Genomic DNA, 23,273 nt, shown 5'->3' with positions numbered 1-23,273 from the left:
GTCGTTCAGGGGTGTGAAACAACACACACACCCCCCACCCCCCGCCAAACATCAAAAGTTTTACCGACGAAAAGCGCTGGTTTGAACAGCGCTTTGTCGGCAGGATTGCTCTCTGCCGACAAAGCTACGGCCGCTCATTGGGGGGTGGAAGTTTTTTGTTGGCGGGAGAGCTCTCTCCCGCCGCCAAACAGCAGCTACACTGCGCGCCTTTTAGCGGCACGGCTGTAGCAGCACAGCTGTGTTGCTAAAAGGTGCGTCGTGTAGACATAGCCTAGAAAGTAAAATTCTGAGTGATACTGCAGAAATAAGGAATTTATTATTATTTATTTGTTTTTATTACACAAGTGCTTAGAGGCATGCCTGGCATCAGAGCCCCATTATGCTTGATGCTGTCTAGACACAGAGTAAGAAATGGACCGTGCCTCAAAGAACTTACAAGCTAAATAGATGTGACAGATAAAGGGTGGGAGATAGGAAGTGAAATACACCGGACCCTCGCTAGAACGCGTGTCTGTATAGCATGAATTCGCATATAACGCGGTCGCGGCCATGGATCCCAAATTTAATTACTTTAATTGCAATTCATTTTAACGGGGTCCCCGCGTTAACGTGGTACCATGAATGGATCCCAAATCCCGCATTCTAGTGAGGGTCCGGTGTAATTAATAGGAAATTCCACTTGCTGCCATCTGTGGCTTTTGCTGAGGAGTCTCCTGCACATGTGAGTTAGGCAAAATTAAACTCTCTCCCCCATAAGAAATCTGCATGGCCTATTGGTCTTGTCAGATGGCCTCGCTTTGACTGATTTGGAAAACCAATGCAATTTTTCACATTTGCTGATCAGCTGGTGTATGGCACCTCTGAATGGATTCTGTAGGAGGCAAAAAGGTTTTTTTAAAGAACGATCAGTTGGCTAGTTAACATTTAGTTAACATTTAGCCCTACGATGGCGGTGGGATCCAGAGAAAATAGTGTTCTTCCTGGTGATTTCCAAGGCTGTTGATGTAATTGATTATGCTAATGAACAAATAAGGACATTACCAAAATCAGGCAAGCTCCCCTCCCCTCCATTGGGAGTATGGGTGGGAGAAATGGGAACAAAGTTTGCCAGATGCAACTGGACAAATATTGTGCATTAAGTTACACCTCCACCATCCTCTTGACTTTAATGGGCGTAAATGAATCCAGATGCATCCAAAATTGGTAGGGAAAGAAATGCTGAGCCTTTGAGAAGAAACTACACCTCTACCCCGATATAACGCTGTCCTCGGGAGCCAAAAAATCTTACCACGTTATAGGTGAAACCGCATTATATCGAACTTGCTTTGATCCACCGGAGTGCGCAGCTCCGCCCCCCCGGAGCACTGCTTTACCGCGTTATATCCGAATTTGTGTTATATTGGGTCGCGTTCTATCGGGGTAGAGGTGTATATGCAAAGGAGTACTAAAATCAGTACACCAATATTTGAACCGTGTCCCTTTGAGGAAAGCACACTGTATGGATTGCTATTATTGTTTTTGTGAAATCCATCATAGCCAATTTCAATATATTCACATTCAGATCTACTATACTATGGGCACAGAAAATTCCTGTTACCAATAACTATTCTACATCCACATTCAGGGCCTGATCCAAAGCCCGAAGAAGACAATAGAAAGACTCATCGATGTCAGTGGGTTGTAGATCAGGATTGAAAAGGGCAAGAGAGCCCTTTGTTGGCAGATGAGAAACAAAAGCATGCATTGAGTGATGCTGTATATACCATTGATTTGGAGTTATTCCTGATTTACACCACAGTAAGTGAGAGCAGACACTGCGGAAGAATAAACATCTGATGAGAAGGGACATAAATATGAAGACTAAATTCCAGCTCTTAAAAACTTACATTTGGTCTATGTTAAATTACAGCTGTGAAATATGGACATTCAAACAGCTGATAATAAAGAAACTACAATCCTTCACATTATGGTTATGGAATTCTGAAACTATCACAGATAGACTGTAACCAATGAAAAAGTATTGGAGATGACTGGAACTCCACAAACGCTAGTTAGAGATCTTATTAAAAGGAAGATTTGATTTGCAGAGCATATTTTAAGAGGTTCAAGTGGCAGTGCATGTTTATGGGCACTGGAAGGGAAAGTTGATGGCAGAACATGAGGCAGAAAAAGAAGATTTTGGGTGGTGAGATGATATCCTGGGTGGATTAAAAGGACTGCTCATCCACAAAGAGGTTAGAAGAGGACCATACAGAACGGACTACCATTGTTGCAAACCTCCAGTAATGGAGATGGCACAGAAGAAGAAGTTGACATGAGGGCACATTATTTTTAAAGTCTTTTAATATAATTCACAATCAGTCAAACATGTTTCAGATCATTACAGTTGTTGTTATGGGAGGCGGCGTCATCTGCTTGACAGAGAAGGAAACTGGAAACCAAGAGAGCTGGGTTCTGTTGCAGGTGCTGTCACTGATGCATTGCTTGACCTTGAGTAAGACACTTAACCATGGTGTGCCTCAGTTTTACCAGCTGTACAATGGGGATAATACCCAAAGTGCTTTGAGATCCCCAACTGACAGGTGCAGTGGAAGCACATAGCATTAGCACAGTCTCACCAAGGAAGGGGAAATAAGACACCTGAAAGGAATGCAGTGAGGTGATGAGGTGCAAGGGCCCAATTATTCCTCATTGACACCTTGATTGTCAATTAGTGGCCTAACAGGTTGAACTAGTAATTTCACCCACTTCCACTGATTAGAATAAATCCCCACTGTTGCTTCCTGAAGTGAGGAGGAGTTTGCCACTCAGGTGAAATACATGCATAAGCCTTCCCTGAGTCAGTCTCACTGAGCCTAAGAAGCAATGACTCATGCTAACAGTCTCTGACACGTTCCCCTCATTATCAGCCTGCTGGATGCCATTTGGTCTTTGATTTAGGCAAAGGGGCCAGTTACCTATGCGCTGCTCTGTGAAGTGGTAAGGAATGCGCTTGGGGCTGGCAAGCTTCCATCAGTGCTGATAAGAGCAGTCCTTGAATTTGTCCTTCAGTATGTGCTCTGTGTGGTTCTAGGAACAACCAAGGTGACAGTAGAGGGTGACGTATGCCGGAATTAAAGGGTGGGTGCTTTGCTAGAAAGAGTAAAAAACCCGAGTCTGTCAGCCCCAACTCTTTTTGAGGGAGAGAGTGTCAGAGGAAGTGGTTTCCCAACCCACAGTGCATATCTGGGACTAAGATAAGGCCACCCAAACTCATGTCACCCAAGGCCTTCAAACGCTACATAAACCCAGGTGCCTTGAGCTTTTCTAGCCTGAGCCAGTACAAGGTTTCTAAGGTAAATATAGGGGGACTTGCTTCTGTTTCCCTAATATAAATCTTCCCTTTCCCTTTTTAGCCTAATCCAGGAAATTTCCATTTGGGTTAGTTGCTGAAGATTTGTTACTGGACATTTTTGAAGCAGGAACATGGACTCTCCCTCAGCCTGGGCTACAAAGAAATAGTTTTGCAGTGCTCTGTGCCTTTGACATGAGGAAGCTCTGGGTGTAGGGAGATGCAAGGCCTCATTTTGCACATACAAGTGTGTGGTAGTGATGGCACTGAGAGGCATGAATCCCCTGAAGACATTCCTAGTTTCATTCAAGGGCTGTAACTGGTGCACTACAGCTGTTACCTTAGGAAATTTTGAACAGAGCAGAAATTAGCATCAGTACCTATTGGAAGGCATACAGGCCACATTTGTCCCATCATTCTTAGTTGAAGACAGCTTCACTTGACCAAGCAGATCAGTCACATAAGGTCGATCACAACCACACTGTGCTCATCACTGGAAATTGAGCCTAAGCCTCAGCCTGCTCTTTTCCTCCAGGTGTTTGCTCCACATCCGGATGCCCTGTCTGATCAGATGGCTGTGCCATGAGCAAAACAGGGATGGGCCCTTGAGCCAGATGAATGTACTTGCCTGGAGAATCTTGTACAATAACTGTCTATCATGCTGAGCAGTGCAGGTGAGAGGAACCTTCTGTCTGACAAGCACGTAGTGCATGCTGGGACCTTTAATCACTCTCGGTTGCACCGCTAAATTATAAAGAAGGGTCGATGCCATCTGCTTCATTGGTGGGCCCTTGGGCTTCTAGCAAGCTGCCAATGTAGCCCCTCTTTGGGCAGTTTAGGTGCCTTGGGCAGAAAACAAATATCTTTGGAATGAGCAGCAAGCTTCCTGTTGTAACTTGCTTTGGCCATGACCTGGTAGCTCTGGCAGCATTCCCTGCTTTGTAGATGGTGGAGTAATCCACACCAGCAGCTCTGTTTCATGCAATAAATTGCAAATAAATATTCAGAAGGGGAGACTTCCTCCAGCCATGTTCTTGAGCTGTTGTCATGAGGTGGGGTTTTGTACCCACCATTTTGAGAATATTGAGTATTTGGTCTTCTGTTCATGCTCATCAGCCAAGTAGCCAGACAGTGTGCCCATTTGCATTAGAATTGGGATTTCTTTGAGGAGAAGTAGAAGATCCAAATATCCTACTCCAGTCACCTACTCCAGGACAGGCCCAACAAAGAAAGTAACAGAATGCCACTAGCCGTCACCTTCAGCCCCCAACTAAAACCTCTCCAGCGCATCATCAAGGATCTACAACCTATCCTGAAGGATGATCCCTCACTCTCACAGATCTTGGGAGACAGGCCAGTCCTCGCTTACAGACAGCCCCCCAACCTGAAGCAAATACTCACCAGCAACCACACACCACACAACAAAAACACTAATCCAGGAACCTATCCTTGCAACAAAGCCCGTTGCCAACTCTGTCCACATATCTATTCAAGGGATACCATCATAGGACCTAATCACATCAGCCACACCATCAGAGTCTCGTTCACCTGCACATCTACCAATGTGATATATGCCATCATGTGCCAGCAATGCCCCTCTGCCATGTACATTGGCCAAACCGGACAGTCTCTACGGAACAGAATAAATGGACACAAATCAGACATCAAGAATTATAACATTCAAAAACCAGTCGGAGAACACTTCAACATCCCTGGTCACTCAATTACAGACCTAAAAGTCGCAATTCTCCAAAAAAAAACTTCAAAAACAAACTCCAGCAAGAAACTGCAGAACTGGAATTAATTTGAAAACTGGACACCATTAAATTAGGCTTGAATAAAGACTGGGAGTGGATGGGTCATTACACAAAGTAAAAACTATTTCCCCATGCTAATTTTTCCCCTACTGTTACTCACACCTTCTTGTCAACTGTTTGAAATGGATTATCACTACAAAAGGTTTTTTTTCTCCTGCTGATAATAGCCCACCTTAGTTGATTACTCTCATTAGAATTGGTATGGCAACACCCATTTTTTCATGATCTCTATGTATATATATCTTCCTACTGTATTTTCCACTGCATGCATCCGATGAAGTGGGTTTTAGCCCACGAAAGCTTATGCCCAAATTAATTTGTTAGTCTCTAAGGTGCCACAAGTACTCCTCGTTCTTTTTGCAAATATCCTGAAGGCATTCAGTCTAGGAACGCCTCTTTATTACTCACATCCTCTCAAATGAAATTAACATGGGGTGACAGTGTCAAAACCTGCCGTGGTGAAGACAGGTTTTTCAACAGGAAAGGTTTTATGAACTAAGGCCTGGCTCACGTGGGTTGCTAAGCACCTTATGTTGTTGACTTCAATGGGAATTGGGGAGACTATAGTGTTCAACAGTTTACAGGATTGGGCTTTGTATTCTCCTTTAATTTGTCAGAAATTATGCCTATTGATGGGCTGCTCATTGCCAAACTAATTAGTCAGCGAACCCCAGGACACATGATCAATACCTGCCAAGAATTTGCTTTAATCGTCTTGCTTTATCTTAAATCTGTTTCTCAATATTGAAAAGCACCACATTGCAAGACACTGTGATGAGACAAACTAAAGCAATTATATTTTTGGTCACCAAATGGTGCTGGAAGTAAGGTTTAATGCAAAGCTCTCAAAAGCCGAATCTGTGACATAGGCCTTTAAAATGTACGATGAAGAAGATGGAAATATTAAAAAGGCACAGCAATAAATAGCAGTGGAGGAAGCAGGAAAAGAAACAATGTGCCATTCATTTAATTGGTGTAAAGTTTGATATCACCTTGGTTTGAAAAATCAGTATTTCTTATCTCTTAACATAAAGCACTAATAGCGCCTTGTGATCGTGGGTTGAGGAGAGGTAAATTTGGAGCTAAAGCATGGCCTAAAATGGATGAAAATGAGCACAAAAGAGCGACATCCTTTTGTATGGTCAAGAACTATGCTGCTATGAAGAAGAGGTGAATCAAATCCACTCACAGGAATTCTGCAATCTGCTCTTCTGGTAGCCCTCATCTTTAAATATAGGGTCGGGCCCAGGGAAATCACTGAGCCAAGCACGCAATGCTTCAATGTGAGCCAGGTGGCACTTTATTATGGAGGGTGCTGTGCATCCCACAGTTCTGGAAGATCTCAGCATGCAATGATCAGTTATGAGCCAAGCAGCACTTTAAAACGAGGCCGATGACAGGTCCCAGAATACAATGCCCCATCTTTAATGTGGGGGGAAGGGGTAGGCTTTGGGAGGGCAGCCCTCAGAAAGGATAAGTCCCAGCATGCACTGCACCATCTTGAGGAAAGCAAAAAGCATTGCATGTTGGGATCCAGCCCCATAGCTAAGGCGGGACATGAGGTGGACTGCCCCCTCCCTGGACATTTTTTTGTCCCTCCCTCCCGTAGAAATAAGATGTGTTGCAGGTTTTTTCTCTAGTTTCTTAGCTTGTCCTCAGATGTGTGATAGTAGGCCTAAGGCCACAGAGTAGTAGTCACGGTTCCGATAGCTGAGGTGTGGAGAGAGGGAATGCTATTGACCTGTTTCAGCTAACTGAAGAGTGGTGGCTGCATCACGTTGCTGCTGTAAGAAAGGATGTGGGTAACCCTGGTAAGAAAGTATCTGCAGAGAAGGCCTCCGCATAGAGCTTGCCAAGCGGGGACATAGCATTCTGTGCTGGGAGTTCCTGTGACCAGACACTGCCTTCCTGTTTGAAGGGCAAAGAAGGCGAGAGGAGAGGGACGTTCCTTTTGAAATGGGAGCGAGAAGAATGCTCCTTTTGGAGCGCACAAAAGAGCGTGGATGGGCTGCCAAGACCGGAACATTCCTCTGTGCCCCAGAAGAAACCTTGGCTGGACTGTCTAGGGGCTGGGAAACTACTGCAGAGTCAAAGGGGATGCGAAGATTGACAGGCACCAGGGCTGTGGGCCCGATCTCCCCAGTGACTGGGGCTGGTTTAGACCTATCTCCGTTTTGTGCTGCTTTTCCATCACTCTAATAACCCCCTTTGAGGGGAGGTTCAGCCTCGTGTAGGGCGGGGAAGCCGCCTTGCTGAGAGGCATTTGCCCTGGAGGGAAGGTATCACAACGCTGCACAAAGGCCCAGTGGGCTGGAGGTGCCAGCGGGAGGATCTGGCGAGTAGCCCCAGAGGAGGCGTGGATGGACGGGCAAGCCCCCGAGCCCAGCAGGAGGGCAGGGGGGGAGGAGGAAGATGCAGGCACCGCTGGTGGCTGCTGAAGGACATAGGGGCAAAGCACGGGCACCACCCCTCACAATGCCACGCTGCCTCTTTAATTGCCCCAGTCCTCGGAACAACGTCCCCTTGCCCCCCAGCATCCTCATTGCCCTTGTGACCTATGGGCAACACAGGGCTTGGCCAGCTGCAAGCACCTCTGAGCCTGATACTGCGCATGCGCAGGGTGAACCTGCTTTCTAGGGCATGCGCGCGCTCCCACCCGAATGGATCGCGCATGCGCACAACCGCAGCCCAGCGTGCGGTGACGATTCCAGGGAGCCGTCACTCCCCTCCGCTTCCCCGGACCATAGAGTGCGGGAGGCGGAGCTTGTCTGCCGAGGAGCGCGCGCAGGCGCTGTGGCTGTGGCGGAGGGGTTGCCAGGGGGACCGGCCCAAGCCTGTTGCCTGGCCTGGCAGTCCGGGATGCAGACCCCGGCAGCGGCGCCGCCTCAGAGCTTGAAGAAGGAGCCTCGGGGCGGCCGCAGGGTCCCCTCGCTCATCGCCGTGTCCGAGACCATGAACAAGTCGAGCAAGAAGGACGCTCGGACCAAAACCCCCCAGGGTAGGGGCGGGGCGGGGCGCTGGGACTGGCAGCACCGCCCCCCCCCCCCCCCCCGCCCGCCGGGACCCCCCCCCCCGGCCCCGGGGGGGGGCCCGGGGGGCCCCCCCAAGCACAGAGACCCCCCCCCTCCGGGCACAGTGTGGGGGCCTGGGGACCCCCCTGGGCACAGTGACCCCCCCTCTGGGCACAGTGTGGGGGCCTGGGGACTCTCCCAGGCACAGAGACACAGTCCCTGTCAGGGACCCCACCCGCCTAGGCACAGTGACGGGGGAAGGCCCTGACAGGGCACAGAACTGGCACCAGCTCCAGAGCCCTGCCGTGCTGTCATACAGCTAAGAGGCATTGGTATCACTGCCAGGCAGTCACTGGGGCACGGCTCTGGCACCACCTCGGGGTCCCTAACACATTGGGAGGTTGCACATCCTGCCATCGCCCAGGTAGTGTAGCCAGAGATCCACTGGCACGATCTGGGAGCCCTGGCAATGTTCCCATTGCCTGCTGTCACCACCGCCAGCCATGCATGAAATGGTGATGGAGTGTCTGAGTGGACCTTGCATTGCCTTGACAATCCTGCCTTGGACCTGATGGGCCATAGGGCTGGGAATATCCAAGTGAAACTGACCTTGCTTTAACAGCACTGTGAGGGCCACACGCTGAACAGGGATAGTCAGTGGTTCTGATACTGTTACCAGCTACCTACTGTGCGTTAACTTTAGAAGAGAAAATCTCATCTCCGCCTGCCCTTATCTAGACTTTTACCAGGTGGCTTTTTTTAGAGGGAGGCAGGACCCAGCAGGTTAAGTTTTCCAAAAGCTGCACCTATGTTGGAGAGGTAGCAGCAGCTCCAGTATGTCTAATTGGGTGCATGGTAAGACGTGCTTTAATATTTTCAGCAGGTGACAGAAAAGGAACATATATGCCTCCAATGAGATTGCAGAAATAACTGGGCAGGTCTGGATGGCTTGGCTAGCCCTACCCTCAGTATACATGCAAGTGATTTATCACAGACGCACATTATATCCATATCTAATCCACTTACCCAGATAAATATTGGAGTCCTGGGAGAATGATTTCCAAATACCAATTATAGTCAGTGAGAAGACTGCTAAATCTGCTTCTGAGAAGTGCAGTGATCTCATATGTTTTCAAAATACGTATTACATAAAATTAGAAGGAGGTTTCACCCTGATATTCTTTTTAACATTTGAAAGGGATTGAAATATAACACTGCATATTCCTAATTATGTTAACATACCTGTCTCAAAAATAAAAAAAAATTGACTGACTCTTACTACTGATTTTCTTTCTGGTTGGAGAAACTTTTGTTGCTTTTAGTGAAAGGTGGGGAAAGCCTTTTAAAGCTAGGATTATTTCTTACTGAATAGTGGTAACACTGAGGGGCCCCAACCAGGGTCTATTGTTTTAGGTGCTGTCAAACACCTAACAAAAAGATAGTGCTTACCCTGAAAAATTTACAATCTAAGACCAAAAGGAGAGACAAGGAAGATATAACATCACAAGGTAATGAGGAGAATGCCACAACTCAGGACATAAGCAGATCAAATTATCAAAGCCGTGATGATCAATATGCATTTATGAGCAGCAAAAATGTCTCCCTGAATATACAAATCTGATATTTTTGCACACATGATAGAGTTTTTGTTTAAGGACTATCATGCAGTTGAGTGTGTAACTGTGTGTTAAAGTTCTCTATTTCCATTTCCATTTGAAATAGGAAACTTTTGTAAAAGTTCTTTGTTTCCATTCTGGGTTGTTGCCTGCTGGAAATGTACTACTTGAAAATGTATTGCATTGTGTCTAGGCCAGGGTGAAGGGAATGGGGCAGATGAAACCCACTGTCCATGTTCAAATCATGTGGATACCATGATGTGCTGAACACGGACGATACCGAGTTCTAGTTTTCCATACACCTTGAAGACTAGTACTGCCTTTAAGGCTTTCTCAGTTGTCCAAAAGAAAGAAGGGGTTTCCCTGGGAGCAGGAGCGCCGCCAGCTTTTCTGCCGCCCTAGGCGGCAGAAGGTCCCGCCCCGAAATGCCGCCCCCGACAGAGGCGGCGGAAGGTCCTGCCCCCAAAATACCGCCGCGGTCACCGCCCCCCAAATTGTAGCACCCTAGGCAACTGCCTAGGTCGCCTAATGGGTTGCGCCGGCCCTGCCTGGGAAAGGAAGACAACGTGTTTTTACTTCACTTGTGTTTCAGATAAGAAGAGAGTGAAGACATTTGAGCAGCCCTCCCCGCCAATTCAAGAGGAGCCCGAGCCTGTCAGCTCTGTTCTGCAAGGAGATGAAATCCAGGCTCTGGCAATCAAAGTGGAAGATCTAGAGAAGGTGGGTATAAAATCTTGCGTCCCTTGTCACAGGGAGTAGCTGCCTTCACTGAAAGTTTCCATTTATCCTGAATGGGGGTTTGGGGGGGGGGTCTCATCAAAACAAACTATAGGAGCTCTGCTCTTGTTCCACTTGTCGCTGTCCTCCTTCTGATGGCCTGTCAAATCATCAGAATTTTTAGCTAGTCTTTGTGAAAAAGCTGCTGAAAGTGGAAGATTAATTTTATACTAAGATCTTAAATGTCAGGATGAACCATCTGGTGTGTTCAGAATCACACTTCCAACTTTTTTGTTTCTTTTAAGATTTCTATGGTTTTGAAAAAAATATAGCACCTTTATGAAACCCTAACTAAACTACTTAAGAGGTAGCACCCGCCACTAAGCTATGGTGCAGAAAATTCTTGGGGGAGGCCATTCAGAGTTCATTCCCCTGCCCCATCAAAGCAGCAGAGTCAAAGTAGTCAGGATGTTACTTAATCTGATAACTGTAGCTCCATACACCACACCTTCCTGAGGAGGACCAGAAGTGTGGAGACAGACCTTGGTGAGTTCTTTACTTCCAGGCCCTCCCCAGCAAGATCAGAAGGGTGGAGATGAGGCAGTGCTGTACCTAACCTCATTGGGACTGTGTATTCTGTTTCTGTAGCTCCATACTCCACGCCTTCCCCATGAAGGGGAGAAAACTCCTATTACCAGGAAGTTCCTCATTCGAAGACACAAACCCCAAGAGGCTGGGAAGAAGGCACAGCTCCTGGTAGCATATCCTGCTGATACTGATGCATCCAAGAGACCATTGAGTTATTCTGGTAGGGTTAAACTTCAGCTCTTACCTGTTACTCTTGGGCCTGGTCCACACTACCCCCCCACTTCGGACTAAGGTACGCAAATTCAGCTACGTTAATAACGTAGCTGAATTCGAAGTACCTTAGTCCGAACTTACCGCGGGTCCAGACACTGCAGGCAGGCTCCCCCGTCGATGCCGCGTACTCCTCTCGCTGAGCTGGAGTACCGGCGTCGACGGCGAGCACTTCCGGGATCGATCCCAGAACACCGATTGCCTGCCGTCGGACCCAGAGGTAAGTGTAGACGTACCCTTGGTTTTGCTAGAACTACCTGTGGCTAGAACTTTCAGAGTCCAGAAATGAACCTGAAATTCTTGTAGTCTGTTACTGTTTCTGTCCTCTGTGTTTTATGAGGGGCGCTCTGTGGTCTCATAGTTTGTCTTGCTTTATTGCAGGGCCAGAAGGACCATTTGTTGATAACTGTGAACAGATTCTCCCCCACAGTATCTTAGGAAGTCTCCAGGAATTCAAGAGAGAAGCCTTAGCTAGAGGAAATGCTGAGGTTGGTTTATAAAGTTGTGAAATGGCTGCCATCAAATGCTGTCCTAGAAGTAGAGCGTGAGTAGAGTTGGATGAATTTTTTGCAAGAATAGTTTATTCACTGAAAAACGGACTTCCAGTTGAGCCAAAGCTATTTGCAAACTTGCCATTTTCAACCCCGAATTTCTTTCTGGCTAGATTCACAAGGGGATTTGTGTGGCATTCACGAAACTGAGGAGGAGGTGGTAATGGTGCCTCCCTTATGCCCAATAGTCCACTGGTTGGGGCACTCAATATGGATGTGGAAGACTCAGGTTCAAATTCCTCCTTTGGTGCAGAAACTTGAACTCAGGTCTCTGCCCTCCCAGGTGAGTGCTCTAACCACCAAGCTATTGGGTATTCTGGGGAAGTCTCTGTCTTTTCTGTTGAAGCTTCCCACTTTTCATGAAATATTGAAATATTCATTGGGTCACAAAGAGAGAGAAAAGTTAGATTCTGTAGCCTGGTGGTTAGGGCACTCACCTAGGAGTGGGAACTCCTTGGTTCAGGTCCCTAGTCCAGAGGGGGGATTGGAATCTGGGTTTCCTGCATCCCAGGTGAGTACTGCCATGGGGTTATTGGGGGCACCACCAGCACAGAAACTGGAAAAAAATAGTTTTGGGTCAATCCACAATGTTTTTTTTTGTTTGGCTAGTGAACCAAAAAATCTACTATTCACACAGTTCTAGTGATGAGTGCAATAGACTTAGGTTTAATTGAAAATGCTTCCGAAAATTCTCTGGCCTGAGACATGGTTTGCCCATATGGGAGGAAATTGCTTGCAGAGTATCTGCAATGCCAGGCCTAGTAAGTCGTGTCTGGAGAAGAGTCCCATAGTAAGAGAAATTGGACGGTTCCAGTTCCATCAGCCGTTTTGCTGAGAGCACCATTACTGAGTAGTACAAGGAGAAGCGAGGTGATGAGACAGTGCCTTTCCTTATGTCTGACTACTCAATGTAGTATAGTCTTAAACAGTGTGCGAGTGATGCTGTGAATGCCAGAAACTCTGTTGATCCAGAAGTGGTTGCATAGAGACAGTGCCAATCCAGAACATTCTTTTCTTTACCCCTTTGCCCCATTTGTTTTTGTGATGCCCATGCATGGATGGATAGGCTAATCTAACATTTTAATTTAATAATAATAGCCCACCTTAATTGATTAGTCTCGTTAGAGTTGGTATGGCAACACCCATTTTTCATGTTCTCTGTGTATATATATCTTCCTACTGTATTTTCCACTGCATGCATCTGATGAAGTGGATTTTAGCCCACAAAAGCTTATGCCCAAATAAATTTGTTAGTCTCTAAGGTGCCACAAGTACTCCTTGTTCTTTTTGCTGATACAGACTAACATGGCTGCCACTCTGAAACATTTTAATTTCTGTTCAGTTAGCTGAGCTGATTGCAGACTCACATCTGGATGATACAGTGGCAGCTTTAGAGAAGTACAGAGAGAAACATGAGGAAGGGAAGAGGAGAAAGTCTCTCTGGGCCCCACCATCACAGCACAGGGCCCTCCAGAACTGGCATCATAATATGGCACTCAGGAAGAAGCAGCAGAGAGTTCTGAGTAGTGAGTAAAGCTGGGACAACTTAATTGTGTGGAACGCCATGTAAGACTGTGTGAACCAAACACCATCACAGTAAGTTATTACTGCCTCAGGCAAACCAAGGCCTGGCTGATTTGGGAAATTGTATTGCTGTGCAGTTATCCACACATTTTCAGGGCTCCCCAGACTCCAGATGTGCTTAGTCAGTTGGTTCAGCACATTCAGGCTGTGAGGATGGCCTTGGTGGCTTGTACGGCTGTGGCTGGAAGTAGCAGTGAGGCAGATTTTTTTTGGGGTGGGGTGGGGGAAGGAGACTGGAAGAGAGTTACCGTGCTGGAGAGGGAGGTAGCTGGAAGGAGTGAGGCTGATTTTCTGGAGATTCTGGTTGGTAAAAGAGGTGATTCTGTTTTGCTTGGTTTTAGAGTTTCTTCGGAAACCAGAAAATGAACTGCTGATGAATCTCTCAGAGGATTACAGACGAGTCCAGGAAGAGCGGTATCTTATCGACCGGAGCCTCCCTGCTCTGCACTATGGGAAGGTGAGAGCCCCACTTCTTCAGAGTCCTGATTATTCTGGTCTTGTGGAAGGGGGTCATTTGGGCTAGGATGTTAGTGTCATGAATAATACTGTTGGGACTGGCATTGAGGAGCCATCTTTAGGCATCTACCACATCCACTGCAGGTCCAAAATGAATTACGGAGCTTTCAGTTATTTCAAAGAGAAACATCGTTTGATTTAAAAATGGTGGTGATGTAACAAGTATTGGTTAGATCTAACTGATGCTGCTCTTGTGGGCTCCTTGCTAAAGAGCTTTAGTGCATGGGGCACTGCCATGCAGTGAGCCTCCTACTAAGGACCAGCACAGGCTGGGGAGATGGCATGGTCGTGTGCCAGAAATTACTATTACCAGACAACAAAGATCTAATGGCATCAGGGCTAGATGGCACAGGTTCCCATTTAGAAGGTGCTCTGAAGGGAAATGTTCCTGGGCTAAAACAAGGGAGTCATTTGCTGTGTATTTACAGCACTCAAAAAGGATTCACATCAGTGGGAATATATTGTGTTAATATCATTTGATCTTTCATTCAGTCAGAGTGTCCATTTGGATTGAGGACAGGTCATAATTGGTTAAATCTTCTTATAAACAATATGTGATGCCTTCTGCTTAGTTCCTGTGAGACTGAGAGACAGGTTATCATTGCATGGCGGCGACCTTCTTTTTCCTCCCTAGGGTTACCATGTAGGAAGTGAGTTCTGGAGCCAGCCTGAGTGCATCGGAGATGAACTCACTGGTCTGATGATGACATTGACCCAGAGGGAGCGAGGCTACCCAGAGCCTATCACTCATGTAGGGAAACCTCAGAGTGTCAGGATGGAGATGGGTGAGGAAATGGGTGGAGACACAACATTAATGGGGAGGCGTGTGGAACAGCAAAGATTAACTATCCAGTAGTTTTAAATTGCTGTGAGGAGGCTCGTATTGCTAGGATCCCTTCTGGCAGTGGAAGGGCATTGATGTGAAGCAGCTTACACCGTCGGGCATCTAGTCATCACATGGAGGGACCTGCCAAGTTGAAGGCTGCACTGCTGTAGCCCTAGGTGACACTGCCAGGGCACTCCTAAGATTAAGTTCACACTGATGGAACTGTGTTTCTCAGAGATACAGTTGGGGATATTTGGACTGTTGCAAGATCAACTGTCAGGGAGAAAGTGAAACCAATAGGTGTGTGGTGTGTAAACACTGAACTCACATGTGATTAATTCCACAGGTTCCAGATCTGCAAAGGAGTCCCCTTTCCGTCTCACCTGGGATAAGAGTCTCTTCCTGAGGTATCGACGACAGGAGCTAAAATCCGTCCTAGAGGAGCTGGATTTTAATCACCCTGTAAGACCAGTGGACTCTCTCCTAAGCACAAGGCACTGTTTTTTAAGGCAGCATACTGTGCTTCTCTCCTTCCTTATCAAAGGATATACTATAGCCTATCTTGACTACGTCTGACTTCTATGTAAGAAGAAAAACTAACAGATGTCCTTTTTCTTTTTTTATGTCTATTACCTTTTGTCAAGGACCTAGATGGCCTGGAAGTGATTGGTAAAGGGCAACCTTTCACTTCTGTCTCAGCACAGTATTTCCCGCTGTGCAAGGAAAATAAGGAAGGCACCACTGAAGAGAGAGTGAGCCTGTAAGTTATGCTTGATGATAGTGATAAGGAATTGTGGATACTGACCAACAGTCTTTGAGGATTTCTCACTTGTCCTTATCCAGCATGGGCCAGGTTCTCCACAGAGGATAGGGAAGTGGCCTTAAGAAAGCCAGAAATAGCTAGTAGAGAACTCCCCCTGATGGAGGTAGCTCCACTGCCTCCAATACCAACTGCCTTCCTCATCCCTACGTAAGGGGCCATGTTGAGAGTGCTCCAGGGTGCAGCATAGGTGGAAAGAGGAGGAGGTATGGCAGAGTGAAGCACTGCTATGGTCAGTTCTCCATTGGCAAAGTTAGAGGTGCTCCTTTGTGACTCTGAACTAGCACTGGGGCCTCATGGCTGAGGATCAAGGAGCTGAAACCAACTTCTTGTGGCCCACCCCCTTTCCACTCACTGTGCCCTAGGTTAGGCAGGGTGGAGAATCTGCCCCTAGTTATTCCAGACTGTGCATCTCCTTCAGGTGTGTTCAGTCTTCCATCTTCCTCAGATATCTTTTTCTGCCCACGGTGGGCATTACCTTTGGTCCATTCTTTGGTGGGTACTGCCTCTTCATTTAGTAATCTGTCCCCAGCCTTCCTTAGACCGATGTCTTTGCCCATTTCATCAAGCATGAGTTCCATCCTGCCCATTCTTGGTGGTGACAATATCAGTCTATGTTTGGAGTTCCTTCAAGTTTGGACCCCCGAAGATGCAGTCCAATGGCACTGTCTGTAATCAGAGGACTCTGTGATTTGATGAGTTTTCAGTCTGTTGGCTACAGTTGAACCCTAAAGATGAAATGGTTAATCAGAAATGAATCCTCTGTTTCTTGGTTAATGCGGGTGTTCTAAACAACCACTCTGTTCCTCAGTGCTTGATAATAACTTGCTTGAACAGTCCCAAGAGAATATTGGCCATTGCTTTGTTTAGCAGTGATCCCTTAGAAGATTATCCAGATGTGGTTCCAGAACCAGTATTGGGTCCATCTTTGCAGTTTTGTGGACAGCCAGCTCGTTGGATCAACAGCACCACTTCTCATAGGGTAAAATTGCAATTGTTTTGAAATATGATAAGGCTACGTTTTTTTTCTTTCCCAAGTCATAGCTATATATTGAGTGTAACCAGCAGGGTTATTCTGGGCATCATAGAGTGGTTGCTAAACTTGTACTTGTTTTGGAGGGATCTAGAAACAGAGACAGGGAGTTTTGTTTGTGTTTCTGTTCAGCCTCAGTCCACCTCCTGAGGTTAGCAACTTGGTGGGTGCCTTGTAGTCAAGCTGGATCTAATAGTTTAAACAGCCAGCTGTAGTATCACTTCATTTGGTCATGGGAAGGCAAATCCTGTGGTTACCTTTTTCTTTCTTTCTCCCCCACAGGATGAAATTGGCATTGCTGCCCGGGTCACCTTTGAAGTTTTGGCGGGTGAGAAAGCTGAATCCTGCCTAACAGTAAGCAATGATGGGACAGCTGCCATATGGTATGATTGGCGGAGGCAAGCCCAGTCGGTTACCTTTGAAGAAACTAAGGAGAAAGGGATGCAGTATTTTTACTTTAACACCAGACCAGGTGAGAATTGGATCTCTTAAAGATTACCGTATAGGCTTAATACCCATGCCAAAGCAAACATGTGAGGTGGACATGTTCAGGGGGTTATCTGAGTCAGGCCACTGCTAAAGCAAACACATGTGGTGATTCTCCTTAAGAAGCTACTTGGGGTTCCCAGAGCAGACTAATGCCAGAGGAGATGTGTGAGAAAGATCCCTTTCAAGGGTGGTTGGAGGAAAGAGGATGGGTCCTAGCCAGAATTTGTATGGGTAGAATATCTAAAACCACATGATTTTCTATTGAAAAATTGGGGCAGAATGTGTACTGAGAGTGTTGAGATCAAGGTAAAATTAGGGATTGGAAGGGTGAAGAGGAAAAATCCATTCAGCAATCTGATGGATGGGAGTAAACCTGGAAGATGGATGGCGATATTAGCTGTGATATCTGGCTGAAAAACAGACATTGACACCAGAAAATAAGCAGATTTGTGAAGTATTTGGAAGAGGATTCAACGGGACAAGAGAACTCTTGTACTCAGGTGACTGATGTGCTCTCTCTGTTATTCTTAGGTGTCATTCTGCCTGGAGAAACTAGAAACTTTTCCTTCTTTTTCAAGTCGGGGAAGGCAGGAATCTTCAGTGAGTCCTGGGAGTTTGGTACTCACCCCATGTTATTAGGAGGGGCTGTCCTGCAGGTATCCCTGTGGGGTATTGCTGTGTATGAGGATAAGTTGGCTGGCCTCAGAGATGAATTGGAGGTAACCAAGTGGTTAGCTGTGTGACTATAAGCTTCAGACTCAATGTGTAAATATAGAATATAGTATGATGTGGGTGCTGCAATGTTCTTATTGCCATAAAATTGGGACTAAGGGTAAGATTATCAGTTACTTATATAGCACTCAAAGGTGTTTTGTTTTTTGTTTGTCTTTTCTAGTTTTAGTTAATTAGGTAGTTATACAGGTTTTCCAAATAAAGTGGCATCAGCACTCCACATCACCTCAATCTATTTTCATTCCTCTTGTATAAAATCTAATGATGTCTGTCCTAAAATAGTTACTTTGTCCTTTTTTTAAAAAATCCTTCTACCCTTTTTCCTTTAGGTTTTAGTTACTGGTATGTCTGGAGTTTTAATGACCTACTAAGTAAAGTCAAATTAAATAATAATTTTAAAATTATACCAACATCTGTAAAATATAGATGTTTGTGTGATCATTTTAATGACCACCGTATTGGATGTAAATACATCTGTGGATTTATGTGTCCATGCGACTGAGCATATATGTTAATGTATGCCTATAGTAGTGTGTGTGTGTATATGTGGATCAAGGAATCAAATCTCTTTTGGTTACTGTGGTGCCCCAGAGTGAGCTGGCTGCACGAGAAGTTGCTGTCATAGTGAAGGAGAATCTGAAGGAGCTGCTTGATCGAATTCGGACACCGGAGCGAGTCCCATCTCCTGTGGATGCCTACATCACAGAGGAAGAGTTATTCCACAGAAAGAATCCAGAGGTACAGCTTGCCACTTGATATTCTACACTGAACTGAGCATAATTACTCGGGAATTATGATGCTGTGGCCTATGTGGTGCATTCCAGGGTTTCTAAGCAGGAAGATAGAATAGTCTAGCTTGTCGGTTTAATCGCTAGATGGTGTTCTAGATAGTTGCAAAGTAAGACTTGTCTCACCTCTCTATTTATCTTTTCCTTTTCTGTTATCACAGTTGCACTATCAGCACCAAGTGGTGAAGGAGCTCCATGAATTATGGAGGCAACACATGAATTTTCCCTCAACTTCAGAGGAAGAGGAGATTTCACGCCAGAAGAGCGTAGTGCAGTCAGTCTCAGGCCAGAAGAGCACTGTACAGGAAATTTGGTGCCAGAAGAGTGCTATGGACATTGCATTTCAGAAGAGCATTCCTGGGGAGATCCCACGCCAGAAGAGTATTGTGGAGGCGATCCTAAGCCAGATGATTAATGTGGAGGAGGAGGAAGTGAGCCAGCCAGAGTGGAACCTTTCCTTTGAGGATTTTAAACAGGTTCTACCCCTCTGTCCTTGTTCAAATTGTGATGGGTTGGCAAGGAATGGAGGTGTAACCATTTTGAGATTTGCTTGCTTGGGAATAGTCTGGTATGTTCCAGCTCCCAAACGAATGAAGTCGTGTGTGTATCAGAAGCTTGAGTAAATCACTGCAATGAGGTGAGAGGGGTGAGTCACTGAGTGTGTCAGCGAAAGCCTAGCAGGGAATGAATCATCCTTCAGCTCTGCTGACCATGTCCTGGGTGCTCTTGTGAAGAGATTCCTGAGGGAGACTTTGCGGCTCCTGTGTAATGAAGGAAAAAGAATTGGGTAACATTGTACATGTTCTGTGTTTAGTAGTATTTAGCTGTTGGAAAGCTAAAGCTTTCAGTATGGCGGAGAAACGCTTGTTCATCCCAGAATTTAGAATGAGGGGCGGGGTCATAGTCCAGCCCCCTCTGTTTTCCTTACAGATCCTTGTGCTTGAAAAGTTCTCTTTATCCATCAGAGGATTTGGGGGCCTAGTGCTCACAACAGGGTGCAGACACAAGGTATTTTCCAATTCTCTCCCTCACTGCAGTGTTAGTTTGGACTTAAGAGTCCAGACTGGCCTAGCTTATCAGTGCAAGTTTTGCTGCAGCGCACTGTTGGAAACCTGTCTGTTGCTTTTATAGCTTTATTCCCCATTCCCTGCCGTTTTGGATCCCCAGGGTCCTCAGTCTAGCTCTGAAGCTGAGGAGTTGCTCACTGGGGTTTCTATCCCATCAGGCTTTGCAGTTAATCCCTGAGGAGGAAAAACGAGAAGCAGCCCTGACCCAGCTCAATAAGGCAGCATTGGCACTTTGTGTGGAACAGAGGCCAACTCAGTCAGACCTCCTGTACCAAACATGGTATGTTACCATTGCAGAGAAAAGCCCTTTCCTACAAATACCTTTGCTTAGTAGCACTGGCAAACTCCAGCAGAGAGCAGACAAGTGTGTCCAGCAATATGAGTTCTATCAGTCCTCTACATGCAAGGTTTTCTACAGCTTAGGGATAGCAGCTGTCCAAGTCGTAGATCCCATTTTACTCTGGAGATAAGTGAGAATACTTGAGATCTTTTCATTCTCCGAGATTGTTATCTGGCAGAATATTCTCTGTTACCTTTATGAGGGCCTCACCTGGCAGGCAGTTTTCTCTAACATTGTACTTGAAAAGGTGGTTGTATCCCATATTCTGTCATTCACTCTTACTTTAGGGCTGTAAACACACTGAAAGTTTCTGTTCACCTGTAAATCAGAAGGACACAGGAACTCCAAGATGCAGATGGGAGTCTAATCCACATTGACTCATGTTGAAGAGGAAGAAACCTTATTTTACAATATTTATGGATCCAGCTGACCTCTGTTTCCCAAACTATTGAGAGCCATGGGGGCTATAACTTCATAAAATAATTTCTCCTGAAGCCATCTATGCACAATTGTCAGACCTTGGATGTTAGCACATGGAGTTAGTTGGAAGCAGCAATAGCTCTTACTGGTTAAGGTGTTTTTGTTCATGGGCACAGGGTAGAACAAGATGCTGGGAGAAGCAAAAACCCTGCCTTGTCCTGGCCTTCCTCCCCCATGTGCATATGAATCCTCTCCTGGACAACTTCTGGCCATGGCAAATACTGACGGTTTTGTTTCTCAGTTTCCAGCTGTGGCGTGAAGCAGTTGATGGTCTGGTGAGCCGCTCCCTAATGCTGAGATCCCTGCTCGGCATGCCTGAGAAGGACACTTCTGTAGAAATTGTTCCAGAAGAAATAGGTACATTTATAGTCTGAGCACACCAGCCATTTAAGCAGGTTTTCCTGGGCCTTTTAAGTGGATTTCAGTTCCATTTAATTTCAGGTAATTTACTGAGCTTCAACTGAAATGACTGCTTGAGCACTTCCCCCACTGAGCCCTTTGTGAGGCAATGTATCAGAAAAAGTAGTCCAGAGTATAGTACTCACCCTGATTTGTAGTGTGGTTTCTTAAAGGAACAGAAACCTGTTGGCTTAGCATTAGTATTTGTATTTCTATTAGCATTTAGGCCTATTTCTCACCCATACTAATAAAAACATTACCATTATTGCTCCTTTACATGCTAGCCCTACTGCATATTTATTGCTTCTTATGTCCATCCTTAAATAAGACTATACCTGAGAAGTCAGTGTATTGTACGAATGCTAATTTGCAGTATGCTTCCATAAACATCAGATAGATAGGGAGGGAGGGATAGCTCAGTGGTTTGAGCATTGGCCTGTTAAACCCAGGGTTGTGACTTCATTCTTTGAGGGGGCCACTTAGGGATCTGGGGCAAAATTGGTCCTGCTAGTGAAGGCAGGGGGCTGGACTCGATGACCTTTCAGGGTCCCTTTCAGCTCTATGAGATAGGTATATCTCCATATATTATAGAAAGAGGAAAATACATTGTAATATAATGTATTTATAATGCACAGAGGCATTGGATTTGCAGCTCTGTACTGGATCTTGAAACAATGCTCTGGGATCACTGGAATTTTTTGTTTGCAGTGGATCTGAAGCAGAGTGTAAAAGGAGGAAAGGAGGACCGGAAAGCCTCGCAGAAAGAAGAGAAGAAGACAGCTGGGGGGAAGGAAAAAGAGGACAAAAAAGGAGCAACAAAGTCAACAGGAAAAGATAGAGAGGTATGTGGTGGAAATCTAGAAGATGGAAAGTGATTAACTGGTTTCTGAGAGAGTATGTGACAGATAACAAGGGTGTGTATATTGGGCTTGTAAACCTCCATCTTCCTGTGGAAGAGTTTATTTCCTCGCTTTTGAATGAATTGCTGTCTCTGATGTGCAGCATGCTCTGCAATTTGAAGGATGCTATGGTCCTACCTTTGTCTGTCTTTCTGTGTATGATCAGGAACGTTCAAACAGCAGGAAGACAAAAGGGAAAGATGAGAAAAGAGTAAGAACTCCAAGTTTCACCCGGGAGGTGAAAGAATTGACACCGCTGGAAGGCATAGATTCAGACCAAGTAGAATCTCGCCAGGAACAAGTAGATCCCATTGTACTTGAGAAATACCGTGAAAAACTTTATGTTGAAGTAAGTCTGGTCTTATCTTTCCATGTTTCTCGTTCTCCTGTGTTTTTTGTCACCTTTTCTCAGTTGCTTTTGTTCTGCGCTGTCTCCTCTTCTTTGCCTTTAAGCGTAGCATGAAGCTAGGTGCACAGCTGAGCATTTTATCAGATGAAGAAAACCTAATGAACAAATTGTCAGCAAATGTTAGCGTGGGCTGCTGCGTCAACAGATCCCCAAGCTGGAATGATTCCATCATGTATTCAGCTGCATGCCCCAGTTCTGACCTGGAATTTCTTCAGCATGCTTACAGATTCTTGAGGGATCATCATACTTAATTCTATGTCAGATAATGTTCAACACACTTTCCTTTAGTTCAGACAGCTCTTGTTAGGGATAAAAATATGTAAAATCCAGATATTTCTTTGAGCATTACAAGCACCTTGTTGGGAGCGGGGGTGTATATAAGCGAGATGCTTTTGCTTCAATCAATCCATTTCACCAACATTTGTTATCATGTTTTCATTAAAAGGGGCTTTGTATTGTTTTCTGTTCTAGGTCTATGGCCTTCTGGAGTCAATGGTGGACAATATGGTTTTTCTATTTGAAGAGCTAAAGAGGGATGCCCAAGAGCGGGAGTGTGAAGCATTTTCTGTCTAAAAATACATTGTTGCTGTTCTTTTTAAAGAAATAAATATTCATGTTTCTACAGATCCAGTGTAGTCTCCTTTTCTGTATGAACCTGGCAAAAGTGACGAAAAAAAACCTGACCAGGATGGCCCTCTTCTCACATTTTGCTATTGGAGATCCATCCTGGGAGACATTCCTAGGTCATCTGTTATTTCGCCAAAATAATATTGAATAGGGAGAGTTCAGTGCATGGGGGTGTCACAGACTCAGAAATGGTTGAGACTAAAAGAAGCTGGAGAAATTCTGCCTATGGAAGAGAGCTGAAAAGTTCCAATAGCTCAAGGCACATTGCCAGTCTTTGTTTCTCAGTCTCCTATCTCTGAAGCCAATGAGGAGAGAGAGAGAGAGAGTGCACCAAGTGTTCCTGAACCCAACCATCATGACACC

The 23,273-nt window shown here is 45.7% G+C and overlaps 1 protein-coding gene across 1 annotated transcript; it reads left to right on the top strand.

The window, feature by feature from the left end:
• The first annotated feature begins 8,007 nt into the window (after nucleotides 1-8,007).
• On the top strand, nucleotides 8,008-22,856 carry MYCBPAP (MYCBP associated protein). The gene is made up of 19 exons (XM_024223929.2): nucleotides 8,008-8,146; nucleotides 10,368-10,495; nucleotides 11,141-11,300; nucleotides 11,732-11,838; nucleotides 13,244-13,427; nucleotides 13,827-13,942; nucleotides 14,636-14,786; nucleotides 15,174-15,289; nucleotides 15,472-15,587; nucleotides 16,518-16,629; nucleotides 16,963-17,152; nucleotides 17,701-17,888; nucleotides 18,493-18,639; nucleotides 18,851-19,165; nucleotides 19,915-20,036; nucleotides 20,818-20,933; nucleotides 21,684-21,817; nucleotides 22,041-22,223; nucleotides 22,755-22,856. Exons 1-19 carry the CDS (start codon nucleotides 8,008-8,010, stop codon nucleotides 22,854-22,856), a joined length of 2,826 nt encoding a protein of 941 aa, XP_024079697.2.
• The last annotated feature ends 417 nt before the right edge of the window (nucleotides 22,857-23,273 follow it).

This window comes from Terrapene carolina, unplaced genomic scaffold, assembly GCF_002925995.2.
Source record: "Terrapene carolina triunguis isolate 2854851 unplaced genomic scaffold, T_m_triunguis-2.0 Scaffold192, whole genome shotgun sequence".
Classification (NCBI taxonomy): domain Eukaryota; kingdom Metazoa; phylum Chordata; order Testudines; family Emydidae; genus Terrapene; species Terrapene triunguis.
The sequence above is the reverse complement of the archived record's forward strand: the minus strand, read 5'-3'. Positions and strand labels throughout refer to the sequence as shown.

Bases quoted from the DNA above. Each gene is read 5' to 3' on its own strand.
- MYCBPAP (XM_024223929.2), top strand. From the start codon at position 8,008: ATGCAGACCCCGGCAGCGGCGCCGCCTCAGAGCTTGAAGAAGGAGCCT. The intron at 18,640-18,850 runs GTACAGCTTGCC...CTGTTATCACAG, and splicing joins TCCACAGAAAGAATCCAGAG to TTGCACTATCAGCACCAAGT. The intron at 19,166-19,914 runs GTTCTACCCCTC...CTATCCCATCAG, and splicing joins CCTTTGAGGATTTTAAACAG to GCTTTGCAGTTAATCCCTGA.